At 36.8% G+C, this 18,323-nt stretch overlaps 1 protein-coding gene across 14 annotated transcripts in view; it reads left to right on the top strand.

Annotated features, from left to right (window-relative positions):
• The window catches only part of LOC106879977 (proto-oncogene tyrosine-protein kinase ROS), a 337,180-nt gene that overhangs the window by 244,779 nt on the left and 74,078 nt on the right, over nucleotides 1–18,323 (top strand). For all 14 annotated transcript variants that reach the window (XR_016238343.1, XR_016238342.1, XR_016238344.1 and 11 more), the window contains 11 exons: nucleotides 642–734; nucleotides 5,257–5,463; nucleotides 8,447–8,578; nucleotides 9,207–9,343; nucleotides 9,664–9,992; nucleotides 10,089–10,252; nucleotides 10,845–11,029; nucleotides 12,022–12,151; nucleotides 12,904–13,151; nucleotides 13,585–13,648; nucleotides 15,446–15,651. Coding sequence is in view for 11 of the 14 variants with exons in the window: in XM_089341842.1 (XP_089197968.1) it covers nucleotides 642–734; nucleotides 5,257–5,463; nucleotides 8,447–8,578; nucleotides 9,207–9,343; nucleotides 9,664–9,992; nucleotides 10,089–10,252; nucleotides 10,845–11,029; nucleotides 12,022–12,151; nucleotides 12,904–13,151; nucleotides 13,585–13,648; nucleotides 15,446–15,651 (1,895 nt within the window). In the remaining 3 variants the exon portion in view is untranslated. The remainder of the gene's footprint in view (nucleotides 1–641; nucleotides 735–5,256; nucleotides 5,464–8,446; nucleotides 8,579–9,206; nucleotides 9,344–9,663; nucleotides 9,993–10,088; nucleotides 10,253–10,844; nucleotides 11,030–12,021; nucleotides 12,152–12,903; nucleotides 13,152–13,584; nucleotides 13,649–15,445; nucleotides 15,652–18,323) is intronic.

The raw sequence follows: 18,323 nt of genomic DNA, 5'->3' as shown, positions 1-18,323 counted from the left end.
CTACTACTACTACTACTACAAGTTTAATTTATTTCTTTTATGTAAATATTATTCTTTATTGTTTTCTGTAATCTAAAAGAAAATATAACAGCGTAGAGGAGAGGTTATGCTGTTTCTTGTCATACAAGCTTAGAGAAAAGCTAGGAATTCCAACTGAAGGCCACACAAAAAGGTCACATAAAAAGAGGTGTGATATACTATAAAGTCAAAGCTGTCCTGAAAGGTCATGTGTTCTACTATTCCATGTTAGAATTAATCCACAAAAAAGACATGTTATCGCATTATATAAATGTTGTAACTAATCATATTGATATTATTATTACTATTATTATTAAGGCAACGAGCAAGTGGAATTGTTAGCATGCCAGGCATACTGGGGTAAAATGCTTAACAGCATCTCACTTATCCTTGTGTCCTGAGTTCAAATCCTGCTGAGGTTGACTTTGCTTTTTGTTTTTGTTTTTGTTTTTGTTTTTTTTAGAGTCAGTAAAATAAGTACCAGCTGAGCACTGAGATCAATGTAATCATCAAGTACCCTCCCCCCTAAAATTTCAGGCTTTGTTCTTATACTAAAAAGGATTATTTTATTAATAACTGCTTTATATTTTGATATGCAAACATTTCTGACTTACTCATTTCAGTTCCAACTAATCCACCCAGTAATTTGGCGGTGTTGTTCTCTGATACAACAGCGGACATACGATGGAATAAACCAGAGAAACTTATATACCAAGGTGAGCAGCAAAGCTTGTAACTTTTGGTAGAAAATTTATTGCAGGTTTTTTTTTGGGGTGGGGGTTAAAAAATTTTTTATTTTGAAATAATGTTTGGATAGCTTATTGGAATTTGATAAAATGTTAAAGAAGTAAAAATTGTAGGTTTATTGCAAGATTAATTAATTAATTACAATTAATGAATCATCATCATCAGTGTCATTATCATCATCATCATCATCATCAGTGTCATTGCTATCATCATCATCATTGTCATCATTATTGTCATCATCATCATTATCATCGTCATTATTATTTTCATCATCATCATCATCATTGTCATCATCACCGTCATCGCTTAAGGGCCATTCTCCATGTTGCTATGAGGTTGGATAGCTTGAGAGGATCTGAGCCACTCAGACTGTCCCCTGTGGGGACAATGGAAATAAAATGTTGATGGTGATGGTGCTGATGATGATGATGATGTCATCAATAATGATTAATAAATCAATCAATCAATCAATTATCCCGGATTATATTAATAATATTTGATGTAAATACTTACTGAGCACACTTGGACACATTTCTAATTGGGAATTAAAACCTCGTTAGGAAAATATTGAATTGTTGCACACAAATATGTAACGAGTTGCAGAACAGAGAAATTAATTTTCATTTCTTTGAGATATTAGTATATTAGTGTGGTTGGGTGAGGTTAGAGTGTGTGTGTGGGTGTATGTTAGGGTGCATGTAGGTGTGTGTGTTTTAGACTGCATTTGTGGGTGTGAGTGTGTGTGCTAGTGAGTGGATGGGTGCGCATGTGCTAGTGTGTATGGATGTATGTGATAGTGTGTGTGAATGTATGCCTGTGGTGGTGTGTGTGTGTGTAACTCCTCTTCTTCTTCTTCCTCCTTCTCATCATCATCATCTTAACAGGTCTTCGAGGAAGCCTCTCCCCTACTGGCCATTCAAATAGGAGCTAAACAGAAATAACAGCTAAACCTCCTCCGCATCACCCAAAGCTATATTTATTTAGGACTGTAACTGTAGATATGCTGTACTTGAAATGCAGATGGGGACAGCCATATCTGGAATGGCTTTCAATGAAAGTCTTATTGAGCAGGGTTCATCTAGGACTGATAACGACAACAGCAAAAACAATATCTGCTTTTATTTTACATGCCAGAACTGTACATGCACACACACACACACACACACACACGCGCGCGCACGCACGCATGCATGCACGCACACACACACACACACACATGCACACGCACACACACAAACAATTTAAAACATGAAATTATGAAGCAGCAATCTGATTTTATTTAAGGAAAACAAGATTTTAAATAACTTCATATGTATGTATATGTGTGTGTATGTGTGAATATGTATATATACATATGTATTTACACACATATATATGTATGTATATATATATAAGTGTGTGTATGAATAGGTATATATATGTATACATATGTATCTATGCATATATATATATGTATGTATATCATCATTATGAATATGTATGCATATATATATATATATATATGTATGTGTGTATGTATATATATATATATATATATATATATATATATATATATATATATATATATGTATATACACACACACACACGCACATATGCATATATGTATATGCATATATGTATACATGTATGTTTGTATATATGTATATACACATATGTACACACACACACACACACACACACACACACACACACACACACTTTAAAACATGAATTTATGAAGCAGCAATCTGATTTTACTTAATGAAAAGAAGTTTTTAAATAACTTCATATATATGTATGTATATGTATGTGTGTGTGTGTGTGTATATATATATATATATATATATATACATATATATATATATACATATATATATACATATGTATCTGTACACATATACATGTATGTATATCTGTGTGTATATATATATATATATATATATATACACACACACACACACACATATGCATATATGTATATGCACACACACACACACACACTCACATATACCGGCACTAATGTTATTTTGATGTTGTTTGTAGTTCTTCCCCCAATGAAAATAAATAAACATTTGATTCTAAAAGATGTAAACATTGTTTATATTCAGTCTGTTAGTTTTATATGTGTTGAGTCATTGTTGGCTGGTATGGTGGCAGTAGTGGTGGTGGTGGTGGTGGTGGTGGTAGTTGGTGGGGAGGGGCACTTTGCTGCAGTAGCAGCATCAGCAGCAGCAGCAACTGCAGCAATATCTAAGAAGCGCCATTACATGTTATTGCAACTTCTCTTACTGGTCGGGAAAGTGTTGAATAATACATGTGTGCATTGCTGGGTTTTTAGGAATTGGTGAAAGCATCTTTAAGAATGCACTGAATGCAAACCATTTTCTGTGGTAATAATAATTGCCAGCTGTGGACCTGGTCTTTGGATTGTTGCCATGAAATGACACAACATCTCACTTTGCTGGAATTAGCTTAGAATGCACCATTTAAAATTTTTTTTTTTATTTCAATCTTGGTTTCTTTTATAGTTTGAAGAATTCTTGGGTGTTTGTTGAAGTTCTCAAAATAGTTCCATTTATGGTAATTCAAGAATGGAAGCATGTTTGTCTGAATTACATTTTTATGTAATTAGCATTAATTAACAGCTTAGATTAATTAGGCAAAGAAAACGAGGTCAGCAGATTATGCTCTTTTACATGCTTCGGTCACTGAACTGTGACCACGCTGTAGTGTTGGTTGAACTACTCTACCACAGTATTTATTTCAAATTTGGTGCTTATTTTGTTGGTTTCTGTTGCTGAACAGCTAAGTCTTGAGGATGTAGACAAACCAACATTATTTGTCAAACAGTGGGGGGGGGGGGAGCAAATGCAAGCACTCATGTACACACATATACACAAGGAGTTGCTGAGAAGTTCCTGGCTTTGGGTAAAAGAAAATACACATATGTTGCGCAAGCACTCAGCTCTAAGTGCACTGCATCTTGTTGCAGAAACAGCTGTAAGCTAATGAAGGTGATTACGTGACTTCTGTTCTTTTGTCATTAATTAAGACAGACATAAATTATATATATAGGCTCCTCACAGTTTCCATCTACCAAATACACAAGGCATTGATCAACCAAAGAAGTTACTAAGACAGGATGTTGTGCAATGGGACTGAACCCAAAAGCATGCCCCCGCAAAGCAAACTTCTTAAGTACACAGCCACCATGCCTAAACATAAATTTACCACTTTTGGGAAAATTATCAATTAAAATTGATATCCACATTAACAAATATTCTAAATATTGATTAGAAATTTTTTAAAAACTATTTTATATATCTACTCTCACTCTCTTTCTAAAATGATGGAATATCATTACATGTCATCACCATCACCATCACCATCATCATCATCATCAGCATCAGCATCACCAACATCATTTAACGTTTGTTTTCCATGCTGGGATGGGTTGGATGGTTTGACAGGAGCTGACAAGGGCAGGGTGCACACCAAGTTACATGGTCTGTTTTTTGGCTTAGTTTCTACAGCTAGATGCCCTTCCGAATGAACACCAGCCACTTTACAGAGTGTACTGGGTGCTTTTTACATGGCACCATCATGTGTGTGTGTGTAGAGAGAGAGAGAGACAGAGAGAGGAGATAGAAGAACCAGTTGAAAATAACAACAACTACAAAATAGAATTGTGTACAGGCTTCCTTATTAAAGATGATTTCTTTCTCTCTCTCTTTCTTTCTTCCTCCCCCTCTCTCTGAGAATGTCAAATGTTGAGATTAGTGAATGAAATGTCAGAGGTCATCATGACAAACTTCATTTAAAAAACAAAATATCCTGATAAATAACTCAGCCTCCCCCCCCTCTCTGTCTCTCTCTCTTTATCACCCTCCACTCTACTCTCTCCTCTCTTCACCCCTCACTGCTCCTCCTTCAGATCTGCTACTTCCTTTCTCTTCAGAGGATGGTGGTAGGAGGATAATTATGTTGCCTCACATTAATGTTGTGTGTGTGTGTGTGTACTTGAGTGTATGTGCATGCATATATGCGTGTGCGTGCGTACATGCAAGTGTGTTTGCATGTTGAAGATGTGTGTTTGTGTGTGTCATGGGACGTTGTTAAGTCCCAATTTGACAACAGTTAAAAATGGCAAAATTAAAATCTTTTCATTCATCCTCAAAAACCCTGTCATTGTCTCCGTGGTAACCAGAGGAAAGAGAATGTCAACCACCCAAATCAATGGGTGGGTGTGTGTGCATGTGTGTTCCTTTTTTACTCATTTACTTGTTTCATTCATTTGACTGCGGCCATGCTGGAGCACCGCCTTTTCATCGAGCAGATCTTGCTCTTGAGCATATAACTCATACAGTGATTGGTGTAGTCTGTGACATACGAGAAGATAGAATGGTTGTAAATGGAACTGTCTTAACCATAGATGTATGTAACTCAAAGTTAAAGAACATCAATGATGTAACACTTGTATTGAGTGCATTTCTTATTTTATTCTTGCCAAGGAAATGGATGCTGGAGAGGCTGGAAGTATGAGATGACAGTCCAAGAAGGAGATGCCAAAAACCTAACAACATATCACCTGGAAGGATTCAACCTCACACTTGAAAATTTGAAACCAGAGACTAAATATACAATTAAGATGCGAGCTTATATCGACAATAAGTATGGCCCCTGGACCGAAAAGTTTGTTGGTCGTACATTGTTTAAAGGTATTTTTTTCTTGTTAATTAATGTGTGTTAACTAGCATGTATTGACTATATTTCGGTTTTGTCTTTAAAGTTTAAGGGCAAATATATATATCATCCTCAGCCAGTCGTTGAAGGTAAACATGTCACTATCCTCTGGGATTTTCCAATCAACACTGACAAAACAATCCAGGTTAATCAACCAGACATAGTCATTAAAGACAGGGAAGAAAATACTTGCAAGCTAATAGATGTAAGTGTTCCCACTGATAAAAATATATCTGAAAAGGAATTTGACAAATCAAGTAAATACAAAGACCTAAAAATTGAAATACAAAAGATGTGGCATCTTAAAGCAAGAACTGTTCCTGTTATTGTGGGTGCCCTAAATATGATAAGAAAGGGATGTCAAAAACAGATAATATCCCAGGAGAACCATGTCTCAGAGAAATCCAAGAGATTGTGCTGACAAGTGCTGCACACATCCTTAGAAAAACCCTAACAATTTAAATGTCTATGTTGTATTACATGAAGATATTTCACTGCTGCCCCTGGCACTTCCCCTCCCCAAGCTTTTGTAACATCCCTTATCCTTCACTTGCCCTAAGATGCTGGGTGTGTCTCAGCAAGTGATTGTAACAGACATGCAGATTGAAAGTAAATAATAATAATGATAATAACAACAACAACAATAAACCGTACTTTACTAAAACATGAATATAGTATTATAACAAAAAAGTTGTTAACCATTTCAAGCACAATTTCTCTTTTATCCTTTTCCTTTTGTTTGTTTTCATAGCATTGTTTTAATCTTTTAATATCCATGCCTTTATTTTCAGATGAAATCATTTTAAGAACTAGTGCTGCTACTAATTAACTAAATTAGTCAATATAAATTTAAGAGCACGAGTGAAGAAAACACTTTACGTTTGCTCAACATGAACGTTTTCTTCAAAAACAATCATGCTTTGGTACATCTTTAATAAGAACAATGGAAGTGCTTTCCTGTATCATCGGATAGTCTCTTTTGATAAGAATAACACAGATAAGCACATGTGATCTTTGATGGAAATAATCTGTACGAAGAGACAGTCCAAGTTAATTTCTAAGGAAACAATAGAATTTTTGTTTATACGGTGAAGAATAAGAAACAATTAGTTGTTCCAAACATAGTTCTTTGTTCTGCATTTCCATATATTTGTGGATATAATGGAAGATAATAGTAATGACTGTGTGATAGCTGTATTGTGATTTGCTCTGTGCAGGTATTAGGTGCATTTTGATGAAGTTATATGCAGTTGCCACTGAGAAGTAAGTAACAGCACTCTGTTCCTGAGTTAAAAATAACACCAGGGCAAGTTCACTTTTTGTATGAGCCATTCTACTTATCTTAGTGTTTTTATCCAACAAATAGAATCTTCTGTTAAGCGTTTAGCATTTAAACTGGCCACATCCAGCCAAGTTATTCTATATGCTTTATGCTTAAACTGGCTCAATACATCATCTCATATCTACCTCACAACATCGTATTAATAGTGAGCAATCTCATCATCGAAGTCTCAAAGCTACAAGATAATGCATGATTAATTGAAAAGTGTTAATAAATGAGCACTCCATTTACAGAATAATCTGAATGTTAAAGGGTTAAAAAGATTGGGAATATTTTTGAAGTTTTGGAAGCAGTGAACAGGTACAATCATCAACACACTTAGTAGCATTTCACTCATCTGTATGTTCTGAGTTCAAATTCTGCCAAGATCAACTTTACTTTTCATTTTTTGGGGATTTGATAAAAATAAGTAACAGTTGAACACTAGGTTCGATATAATCGACCCTCCTCACTACCCTGAAATTGCTGGCCTTGTTCCAAAATTTGAAATCAATATTTCTAAAGTCTTGAGTTGAGAAGTTTGGGACATACTCTTTTACTTGTTTCAGTCATTGGACTGCGGCCATACTGGAGCACTGCCTTTAGTCGAGCAAATCTACCCCGGGACTTATTCTTTGTAAACGTAGTACTTATTCTATCAGTTCCTTTTGCCGAACCATCAGGCTACAGGGACTTAAACACGCCACCATCGGTTGTCTAGCGATGTTGGGGGGATAAACATAGACACACAAATACACACACACACACATATATATATATATATATATATATATATATATATATACATATATACGACAGGCTTCTTTCACTTTCCGTCTATGAAATCCACTCACAAGGCTTTGGTCGGCCCGAGGCTATAGTAGAAGACACTCGCCCAAGGTGCCACACAGTGGGACTGAACCAAGAACCATGTGATTGGGAAGCAAGATACTTACCACACAGCCACTCCTGCGCCTATTATTTATTTTTTATAGGATTTTCTATTACCTGACATATTATTATATTGTGATATCATCAAATGATAAGAGTCACTGTTCTCAGAATGGTACAGAAGGGTATGTGTGGTGGTGGTGGTGGTGGGAGTTCTATTGGTACAGAGAGGTGTGTTTGGTAGAGTTTCCAGGTATTCAAGAAAAAATTTTTTGTAATGTCTATTTTAAAACCATTTTCTAAACTTCACGACTGTTTGAAAGGCCAGGAAATATGCATTTTGAACATTGTATAAAGAAGTTGGTTGTTGGCACCAAACACACATACACACCTTCAAGTTTAATTTATAATGCTTACTAAGACATTTTTTTCCCTCTTCAATTAAAGAACTCCAATGTGTTCAACTAAAGTCGATGCTCCAGCATGGTCACAGTCAAATGACTGAAACAAGTAAAAGAATCAAAGAATATTCGTTAATATTTTATAAGCTTAAAGCTTATAAGTGATCACTGTGCAATAACTAAAGAAAATAGTCTAATATTGGGGTATATAAGCCCTCGATGGGGCTTATATGCCTCGATATTAGACAATTGTAAAAATGCTGCTCATATAAATATATATATATATTGTGTGTGTGTGTGTGTGTGTGTGTGTGTTTATATTTATATCCTCAATTATATTTGTAGATAATGTCAAACCAATTGTCACATATCATACCAAAGACTACACAGCACAAATAGGTTTAGATGGTCGAACCCTCCAAGGTCAACTTCTTGATGGGGGAAATAAGCCGCCTCTAATGTTTAAGCATAAAATAAGTAAGTTATTGTTTTTTTTCATTTGTTGTTTTGTTTTTTTTCTCTTCACAATATTATTGTTTCTTTAAATTCATAATTTGACAAATTTTCTGCATATATCGGCATAAATTAGAATAACCACTTTCTTCGGCGCTCTTCAGTCACTAAAAAGAAATTTCTAGATGAGTGCGAGCTGGCAGAAACGTTAGCACGTTGGGCGGAATGCTTAGCGGTATTTCGTCGAGGTCGACTTTGCCTTTCATCCTTTCGGGGGTCAATAAATTAAGTACCAGTTGCGCACTGAGATCGATGTAAGAGAGTCGCTGAAGAGGTCACAGAGTGTGTAACGAAAGAACTTTGACAGACAAAATAAACTAAAAATAATTGTGATAAAGCTAAAGTAAAGATCAAATAGACAGTGCGTGTATTTAATTGGCAAAATATGACCATCCCCATGAATAACAATATCTGTTCCAACACACAATTACACATTAAGTCAAAACAAATTTATTTTTTTAATAGTTTTAGCCATTGGATGGCAGCAATAGTCTTCAAAGTTTTAATGAATTTGATTGTGATCAATAAAATATTTCAAACAAATGGAAATGCAATGTCAACTGTTTTTTTTTGTCTTTTATTGTTCCTGCAGTGAGATTCTATGCTAACTACCCTCATGTTTCTGCAACCGCTTTCAATCTGGTACAGAAAATGAAACAAGTGTCTCCATTCACTATAGCATATGATTGGTTATCAAAAATTGTTTACTGGTCTAACAGAAGATGTGGCGTAAGTGAAACTCTTCTCTCTCTCTCTCTCTCTCTCCTTCCTTCTCTCGCTCTTCTTCTCCTCTCTCTCTCTCCTCTCCCCGCTTCCTCTTTGTCTTCTCCCCTCCCCCTCCTCCCCTCCCCCTCCTCCCCTCTTTTCTCCTTCTCCTCCTACTGCTTCTTCCTCCTCCTCCTTTTCTCCTCTTCCCTCCTCCTTTTCTCCTCTTCTCTCCTCCTTTTCTCCTCCTCCTTCTTCCTTTTTTCCTCCTCTCTGCCCCATCAAAAGAAACTATTATTATTGTCATTTTTTTCTCTGATTTGACAATTGTTTTCATTTTTCAGATCTGCCGACTCAATAAGAACCGTAAAGTGGAGAAAATCAAGAGAGATCAGGCTAACAACTTATGTATTGATTCCTTGAAAGGGGTCCTTTACTGGAACACAAAATACAGTGTGCGTGCGTCACACCTAAATGGTATGAGCATCAAAGAATATTACCGAAAACCATTCCAAGAAGAAACCATCACAGCCATGACAATTGATATGGATTCGTACATTCTTTACTGGATCCTGCCAACAAGTACTGGAACCAAGCTCTTTATGGATGGCATGGTTGGTTATAAAAATCAATTTTACAAAGGGTCAATGAAAATTATTGATCTAGAGAGCAGGTAAGTACCAATTAAGAGGCCAATATAATCACTTGAACCTGTCACCTTAAATTTCTGTACTGAAGTTAGAAATGATTTTGCTCTGTGTCTTTGCAGAATGAATCAACTACAATACTTCAGCTACCGTTTTGTCTGGCTCAACAGTGAAAAACAACTTATAGTTAGTGACCTGAGAGGCAGAAATAGTTCCCGTCTCATCAATATAGATTCTGACATTCTGTCTTTCTCACTCTTCCATCCATCACAACATAAATATCCAGGTGAGTAATACTAACAAAACCCTTGTTATACTTTGTGACATTGCTAACATTAACCCTTTAGCATTCAGACTACCCCATCAATTAGCATTCAGACTACCCCATCAATTAGCATTCGGACTACCCCATCAATTAGCATTCAGACTATGTATGTATGCATGTATGTGCAAAGATATTTATGTGTGTGTGTGTGTGTGTGTGTGTGTGTGTGTGTCTTTGTGTCTGTGTTTGTCCCCTCATCACTGCTTGACAATTGGTGAAGTACTAGACTTAAGAAATAAGTTCTGGGGTCAATTTGTTCAATTAAAACCCTTCAAGGCGGTGCTCCAGCATGGCCACAGTCAAATAACTGAAACAAGAGTAAGAATAAAAGAATAAATCTGCCAATGTCCATGATAGTCTGACCACAAGGAAATACACTATAAACATTTGAATAAACAAATCTCCTTTTAGGTATTTTCTGCCCAGGACCGAGATATTAAAAGTTACAATGGAACTGAACCAAACACACTAGCATTAATTTGCTGGTTACTCTGATAGCATCCTTACTTATTCTTGAATCATTGTAATTTTTGTTTTTGTTGATTCTTTTCAGATGGGCTAGACGAGAAAACAATAACGGTAATACCAAATGATATTCCTGCACGGTCCATTAGAGTAGAAGGCAATGCATCCAATTTCAATATCACGTGGAGAGAAGCAAGCGAGGTCAACCATGGCGTGGTCCACTACGAACTGACCCTTAATGTACGAGAATTTGAAAATTACAGCCAGGCACTGGTAAGCAAAGAATCAACTCAGTTTGTAATTGTGTAATGGCTTGACCACTGGTCACTTACTGCTGACATTGTCTAGTATTGGATTAAAGTATTTCTCTGACAGGCAACTGAACCAATAAGGCCATATCCATGGGTCAACACATAACTATGACTCTGACCACATAGATGTAGATTGTTGTTGTAGTATAACCTTGCTTGGTGGAGGCGCAATGGCCCAGTGGTTAAGGCAGCGGACTCGTGGTCATAGGATTGTGGTTTCGATTCCCAGACCGGGCGTTGTGAGTGTTTATTGAGCGAAAACACCTAAAGCTCCACGAGGCTCCGGCAGGGGATGGTGGTGAACCCTGCTGTACTCTTTCACCACAACTTTCTCTCACTCTTACTTCCTGTTTCTGTTGTGCCTGTAATTCAAAGGGTCAGCCTTGTCACACTGTGTCACGCTGAATATCCCCGAGAACTACGTTAAGGATACACGTGTCTGTGGAGTGCTCAGCCACTTGCACGTTAATTTCATGAGCAGGCTGTTCCGTTGATCGGATCAACTGGAACCCTCGACAGAGTGCTCTAGCTCTAGATAACCTTGCTTGATTTGGTAGACCTGTGGTTAAAGACATTCCAATTATGAACATCCCATCATTATCAGGGACTGCATTTGTCATATCTGGTTTTTTAGTTGGTATGGGGTGATTTGAGGTTGTTTTGGCTGCTATTTACATATCTACCATAACTCCTTCTTACATAGTTTGTATCTGCTTTTACAGGGTGGCCATAACTCTTTCTAACACAATCGTAGCTTTAATATCTCATTTCTTATTTAGCTCTTTTGGTATCAATCTGATAGCAAAAGATTTGAATTAAATTATTATTATTATTATTATTATTATTATTATTATTATCATTACTATTATTATTATTATCATTACTATTATTATTATTATCATCATTATCATTATTATTATTATTATTATTATTATTATTATTATTACATTCTAGGACACAGTGCAAGCCTGGTACACTATAAAAGGAATGCCGCCATACACAGAAATAGTCGTTCTCGTAAAACCGTTGACCTATTATGGTTCAGCCAGGACAACATCAACAAAACTTCGATCACCCATGTCAGGTTGGTTCTTTCCTAACAACAATATGAATGTGACAGCATGTATTATCGCTAGACCTTAGCCACTCTTCCTAGTCAAGAGGTTTTCTATATCCTCTAAGAATTCTGTAAACAATTTTATATTCAGACATAAACCAAAAGTACAATCTCGCATATTAATGCAAGGTTGTACTTTGATAGTTCCAACACTACTGCATGGGTTGGACTATTTGACTGGGGACTGGCTACACCAGACTCCAATCTGATCTGGCAGAGTTTCTGCAGCTGGATGCCCTTCCTAATGTCAAACACTCCGAGAGTGTAGTGGGTGCTTTTTACATGCCACCGGCACGAGGGCCAGTCTGGCAGTACTGGCAACGGCCATGCTCAAATGGTATTTTTTTACGTGCCACCTACACAGGAGTCAGTCCAATGTTTTGTTCACATGCCACTGGCACGAGTGCCAGTAAAGTGAAGCTGGAAACGATCACACTCAAATGGTGCTTTTTACGTGCCACCGGCATGGAAGCGAGACCGCTGCTCTGGCAGTGATCCTGCTCAGATGGTGATGTTAGCGCTCCTCTGGCACAGGTGCCAGTCATCGAATTTGGTTCAGTTTCGATCTCACTTGCCCCAACAGGTCTTTGCAAGCTGAGTTTAGTGTCCAATGAAGGAAGGTTGGCATGGGGGCCAGTCAACGAATTTGGTTCAGTTTTCGATTTCGATGTCACTTGCCTCAACAGGTCTTCATTATTTTGTTAATTTTTGTATTCCAGTGCCTAATGAACCACTTAATCCAAGAGTTTACATTAACAAGAGGAAAGAATTACAATCAAGTGAAGAATTTCTGTCTGCTGATTTACGTTGGTCAGCACCGAATAACCGCTTTGGTGTACTTGAAAAGTACAAAGTGTTCTATCAAACTGATTCCAGTTCTTCTCAGTGGCAACAAACTGATATTGAACCTCATACACGCCAGTTTATTGCCGAACGACTTGGAGCTAATCGCACTTACACCTTTAAGGTAAGACAAATTTTCTTACAGATTTAGCTCCCTTTTCCTTCCAGTATATTTTCAAGAAAAATTTTGTTGTTGTTGTTGCTGCTGTTTAGCCCCAGGTCAGCCCCGACTGAGCAGACTTATAACATAGGTAACCAACCAGTAGACTATCCTTTTATTCTTTTACACGTTTCAGGCATTTGACTATGGCCATGATGGAGCACCACCTTAAAGGGTTTTGGTTGAAGAAATCGACCCCAAGATTTATTCTTTGTAAACCTAGTACTTATTCTATCAACTCTTTTGTCAAACAGCTAATTTACAGTGGCATAAACACACCGACATTTGTTGTCAAGCAATGGTGGGGTGACAGACACAAAGACACACACACACACACACACATAAACATACATACATACATTCATATATATATTTATATTTCTTTTTTCTCTTCCAGATTCAGGCTTGTACTATTTTTGCCTGTAGCAAAATGTCTGTTAATGTTTCCATCACAAGTAACAGTAAGTGCTTTCAAGCTTTTCTCTTCAATTTCAAAACCAATTTTTGGCTACATTTCTATATTTAAGAGATGAGGAATTATGTACATTATTTACGTTAATTACATTATATCAGCCAAAACGTTGTGTTAGCAACAAACAAGGTGAGGACATATATCCGTATAATGTAAATAATGTAATTTTTTACTCTTTAGTTTGCTTTCTTGAGAATTTTTCTCGGTCGTTTTCTTTTTGCTTTTGGCTTGTCAAAACTCCATTTTATATCTCGTGACGACCGTGCTCTGCATAGTTACAGGCTGCTCTTTGGTAAGGCATGGCAACCATTCAGCCACCCTGATAGGGATACAGGGAAGAAGTCATGGGACTGCAGCATGATAGGTTGTAAAGAGGTAGCAGAAGGGTTCAACTGAGCTAATGGTGCTGAGCAGAGGAATCCTCGAAGATCAACAGTCAGGAACGCCAAATTCTATCAAGAGAGTAACTGCAACTGATTGATAGGGGCTGTGTCCATGGTTGTATAATTGGCTAAAGAAAGATTTACATTCAAATTGGAACTGCAGCATGGCAGATAGTAAAGAGGTAGCCTAAGAACTCAACTGAGCCAACGGTACTTCTTAGATTGACACTGAGTGAATGAATCCTAGATCAATGGTCAAGATCACCATGCTCTCTCAAGAGAGTAACTACAGTGCATCCATAGGAGCGCTGCTCATGTTTGTGTAATCAGCTAATGAGAGATTCACTATGATTCAAGCGATCAATTCAAATTTATAACTAGAAAAGCACTCGGAGAGCGCAGACCTCCACCAAACGGCTCATTTAAAAATAGATACGCGAGTAAAGTTACAAATAGAGAAACGAAAATAAACTTTGGAAACAGCAATGCCATCATAGGTTACGTGGAAATGATGAACGTGTTTTCAAGGGAGATAATCAAAGAACGTAACATTGTAATACCTCATGTAAAGTAAGTATAACAAATGAAAAATCCTAAAAGAATCCATAAAAATCCCCGGATCACTACCAAAATTTCATCATCTGTTCCTTGTGTCATCACCAACTTTTCCTGCAACGACACTCTAATATCCCTCAAATGACATTATATTTTATGAGACAAGAAGCACACATTGGACAATATGACTCTGAGTGCAGAGTGCGTGCAATGAAAGGTGGGATTGTCACTGTTGGAGTGTCGTTGATTGTGAGGCTGCTCATTCAGAGCTGATTTAGGTCAAAACAACAACTGTAGCAACTGAAATTCTTGTTGTTGAACACAATGAAGGTTTAGTTTAATTTATTTTTAATTAATTAATTAAGAAGCATTTAGAGGATTGTAGTTTTTGTTTTAGATTATCATTAACAAAGGGAAACATTGCTTAATTTTAATTAAATTAATTAATTAATTTTTAAAAAATACTCTTCTACTATCTAAGATACCTAAGTGAGGGCACATGGCTTAGTGGTTAGAGTATCAGGCTTACAACTGTGACATTGTGAGTTCAATTCCTGGACCAGGCTGTGTAATGTGTTGTTGAGCGTGGTACTTTATTCACATTGTTTTAACTCATTCAGTTGTAGAAATAAGTTGCAATGTCACTGGTGCCAAAGTGTTTTGGCTTTTGCCTTTCTCCTGGACAACATCAGTGGCACGGGGGAGGGGAGGAGACTGATATGGTGGTGACAGTGGTGTCAGTAGCAGTAGGGAAAGGATGACTTCAGCATATGTGATGGTAGTGGTTGAAGGGGTGACTTTGGTGTGGTTGTGATTATGGTGATGATGATTATGTTGATCTATTGCAGACACTAACCCATTACCTGAACTGTTGATTGCATCCGAAGAGGGCATCAAATTAGCTGAAATGGATAATGACCTAAAGATCTCCAAGAAAATCTCCTTCAAAGGATCCACTCGTGCATTCACCTTTTTAGCTAAAGATAATTCCTTCTTCTGGATCAACGATGGATCAACTTTAATCATGCGCAACAACAAGATGGAAAAAATAACGGTAAGTCTTCATTCCAAGAATTATACTGCAGTGTTTTCTGCTTGTATTTAGATATGGCATATTCTAACCCTTTAGCATTCAGATTATTCTGTCATATATGAGGCGTTTAGTAACAGAGTGTCGTAAGCACCAGCCCGGCAATTTTCTTTGTCTTGACGCCTGGAATCCGAAAATGTTGGGAGGAAGAACCAGTGAGGCTTGCAATAAGGTTGAAAATCCAGCCGAAAAAAGTTGTACCTCGACACTATTGACATGACGCTTGCTCACCCAAACTCAGACCAGAGAGTTTAGTAACACACCATCGTAAGCACACACACTCAACCAATAACTTTGGTGTAGTCCGTGTATTGTTTTCCAAGGTGTAATGGCCCTTGTGCAGGTGGCACATAAAATACACCATTTCGAGTGTGGCCGTTGCCAGTACCTCCTGACTGGCCTTCGTGCCGGTGGCACGTAAAAGCACCCACTACACTCTCGGAGTGGTTGGCGTTAGGAAGGGCATCCAGCTGTAGAAACCCTGCCAAATCAGACTGGAGCCTTGTGTAGCCATCTGGTTCACCAGTCCCCAATCAAACCATCCAACCCATACCAGCATGGAAAGTAGACGTTAAATGATGATGATGATGATGATGATGATGATTACTATCATTACGATAATGGGCTATTATCTTACTATCTTGTCTTACTTACCTCTTAAAGATACATACCTTGGTATATCAAAACACAAACAATACCTTTGAGGGTGTCTCTGTGTGTTTTTCCTAGATATTATGGCTAAAATATGCAACGCGACACACTGTTTCATAGTATCGGTGTATTCTACAAAATGAGAAACACGCAGTCATTGTTTCATCTGCCACATGCATACATAAATAAATAATTTTACATTAGGTGGAATGATTAGAGGAGGCCTTCACAGTCATTTTAAGTGGCATGGAGGAGATGGTAAGCTGGTGTGCACAGGCAACTGCTGATCTTCCATAAACAATCTTGTCTGGACTTGTGCCTCAGAGGATAACCTTCCAGGTGCAATCCTATGGACATTCATGACTGCGGGGTTTTTTTTAACCCTTTAGCATTTAATCCAGCCATATCCAGTCCAAATATTGTACCTGTTTTATGTTAATACTTACCAGATCCAACCTCTCATACCTATCCTACAATGTCATTCTGAAAATATACAAACATGTCATTGAAATCGTGAAGGTACCAGATAATGCATGATTAATTCAAAACAATGTGAATAAATAAGTATTACATTTGACAAAGAAATCTGAATGCTAAAGGGTAAATATTAGACATAATAAGAAACATCCTGTGACAGGAAATAGAAAAATAGGCCCATTAACTAGAGTTGACCCATCATTTTCTTAGTTTCATCTGATTTTTTTTACCAATTACATGCACTATACATGCTTACTGTTTCATCTTATCAAATAATGTATTATACATCCTTAGACTCCTTTCTTCTATTTTGACTACTATTTTATCTCCACAAAATCATTTGTCAGTCACTTAGCATTAGCAAGATAGGTTATTTTACTAATGCTTAAACATTGTGAGATATCCCACCTTGGTTCAATGTTTGTAACAAGAAATAACTTAATGATTCAAATTACAAACTATTAACTGCTTTTAAAGATTGTAAAGAGAGAGATATCAAACAACATTGTGAGTCATCACTTTAAGACTGGAAAGAGCAGTAGCATTCACTTCACAAATTCTCTCTCTTTCTCTCTTTCTCTCTCTCTCTCTCTCTCTCTCTCTCTCTCTCTCTCTCTCTCTCTCTCTCTCTCTCTCTTTCTCTCTCTCTCAAAAATTAGGTGCCATAAATTGTTTCTACCATTTTACCTGCATTATTTTAATGTTGATGCAATTGGAAAAAGATATTGTTAAGCACCATGCTATGAGCCATGTCAATTCAAATATTTGTAAATTAGCTTCAATTTCAGGAGTTATTTCAATAAATTTTGTGTTCTCATTAATGGTAATATTTCAGTTTTCACTAATTTGCATCATTATTTTGACTGCTCTTTCTATATAATATCTTACGCACACATGTGTGTGTGTGTGTGTGTGTGTGTGTGTTCATTCCATTTAAGGTTTTTTTTTTTAAAAACCCAGTATTCTTCTTAGTATTTATATCTTTATCTCCTTTATGTTCTATCCATCCATATATATATATATACTACAAACGTCAGTAGCACTGTCCTGTATAGGACGTCACACTTGTTTGGCAATTTATATATATATATATATATATATGAGTACCTTATTATTCTTTCTAATATATGATACATGTACATCACCTCCAAACCTTCTAATATATATATATAATCCTCACCCTTTGAGTCCCTCTATTGCTTCTGCTAAATATTAATATATATATATATAAGGATAAGATCATTATTTAAAATACCGATCATATCAAGTGCATAATTATAATTAAAATTATAATTAAAGGTATCTAACAGATACCACCATGCTAGAGACAGCAGTCAAAACTTGACTCGGAAGCTACATCAAGTATTCATACAGCACCAGGAGAAAAGACAAAGAGACAAATAAACTAGCAAAAAAATATCCAATAATTTTCTGCTAGTTTATTTGTCTCTTTGTCTTGACGTGGTTTTAGAGTCAAGTTTTGACTGCCATCTCTAGCATGGTGGTGT

Source organism: Octopus bimaculoides, chromosome 25 (assembly GCF_046866305.1).
Source record: "Octopus bimaculoides isolate indiv1 chromosome 25, ASM4686630v1, whole genome shotgun sequence".
Taxonomy (NCBI): Eukaryota; Metazoa; Mollusca; class Cephalopoda; order Octopoda; family Octopodidae; genus Octopus; species Octopus bimaculoides.
The sequence above is the reverse complement of the archived record's forward strand: the minus strand, read 5'-3'. Positions and strand labels throughout refer to the sequence as shown.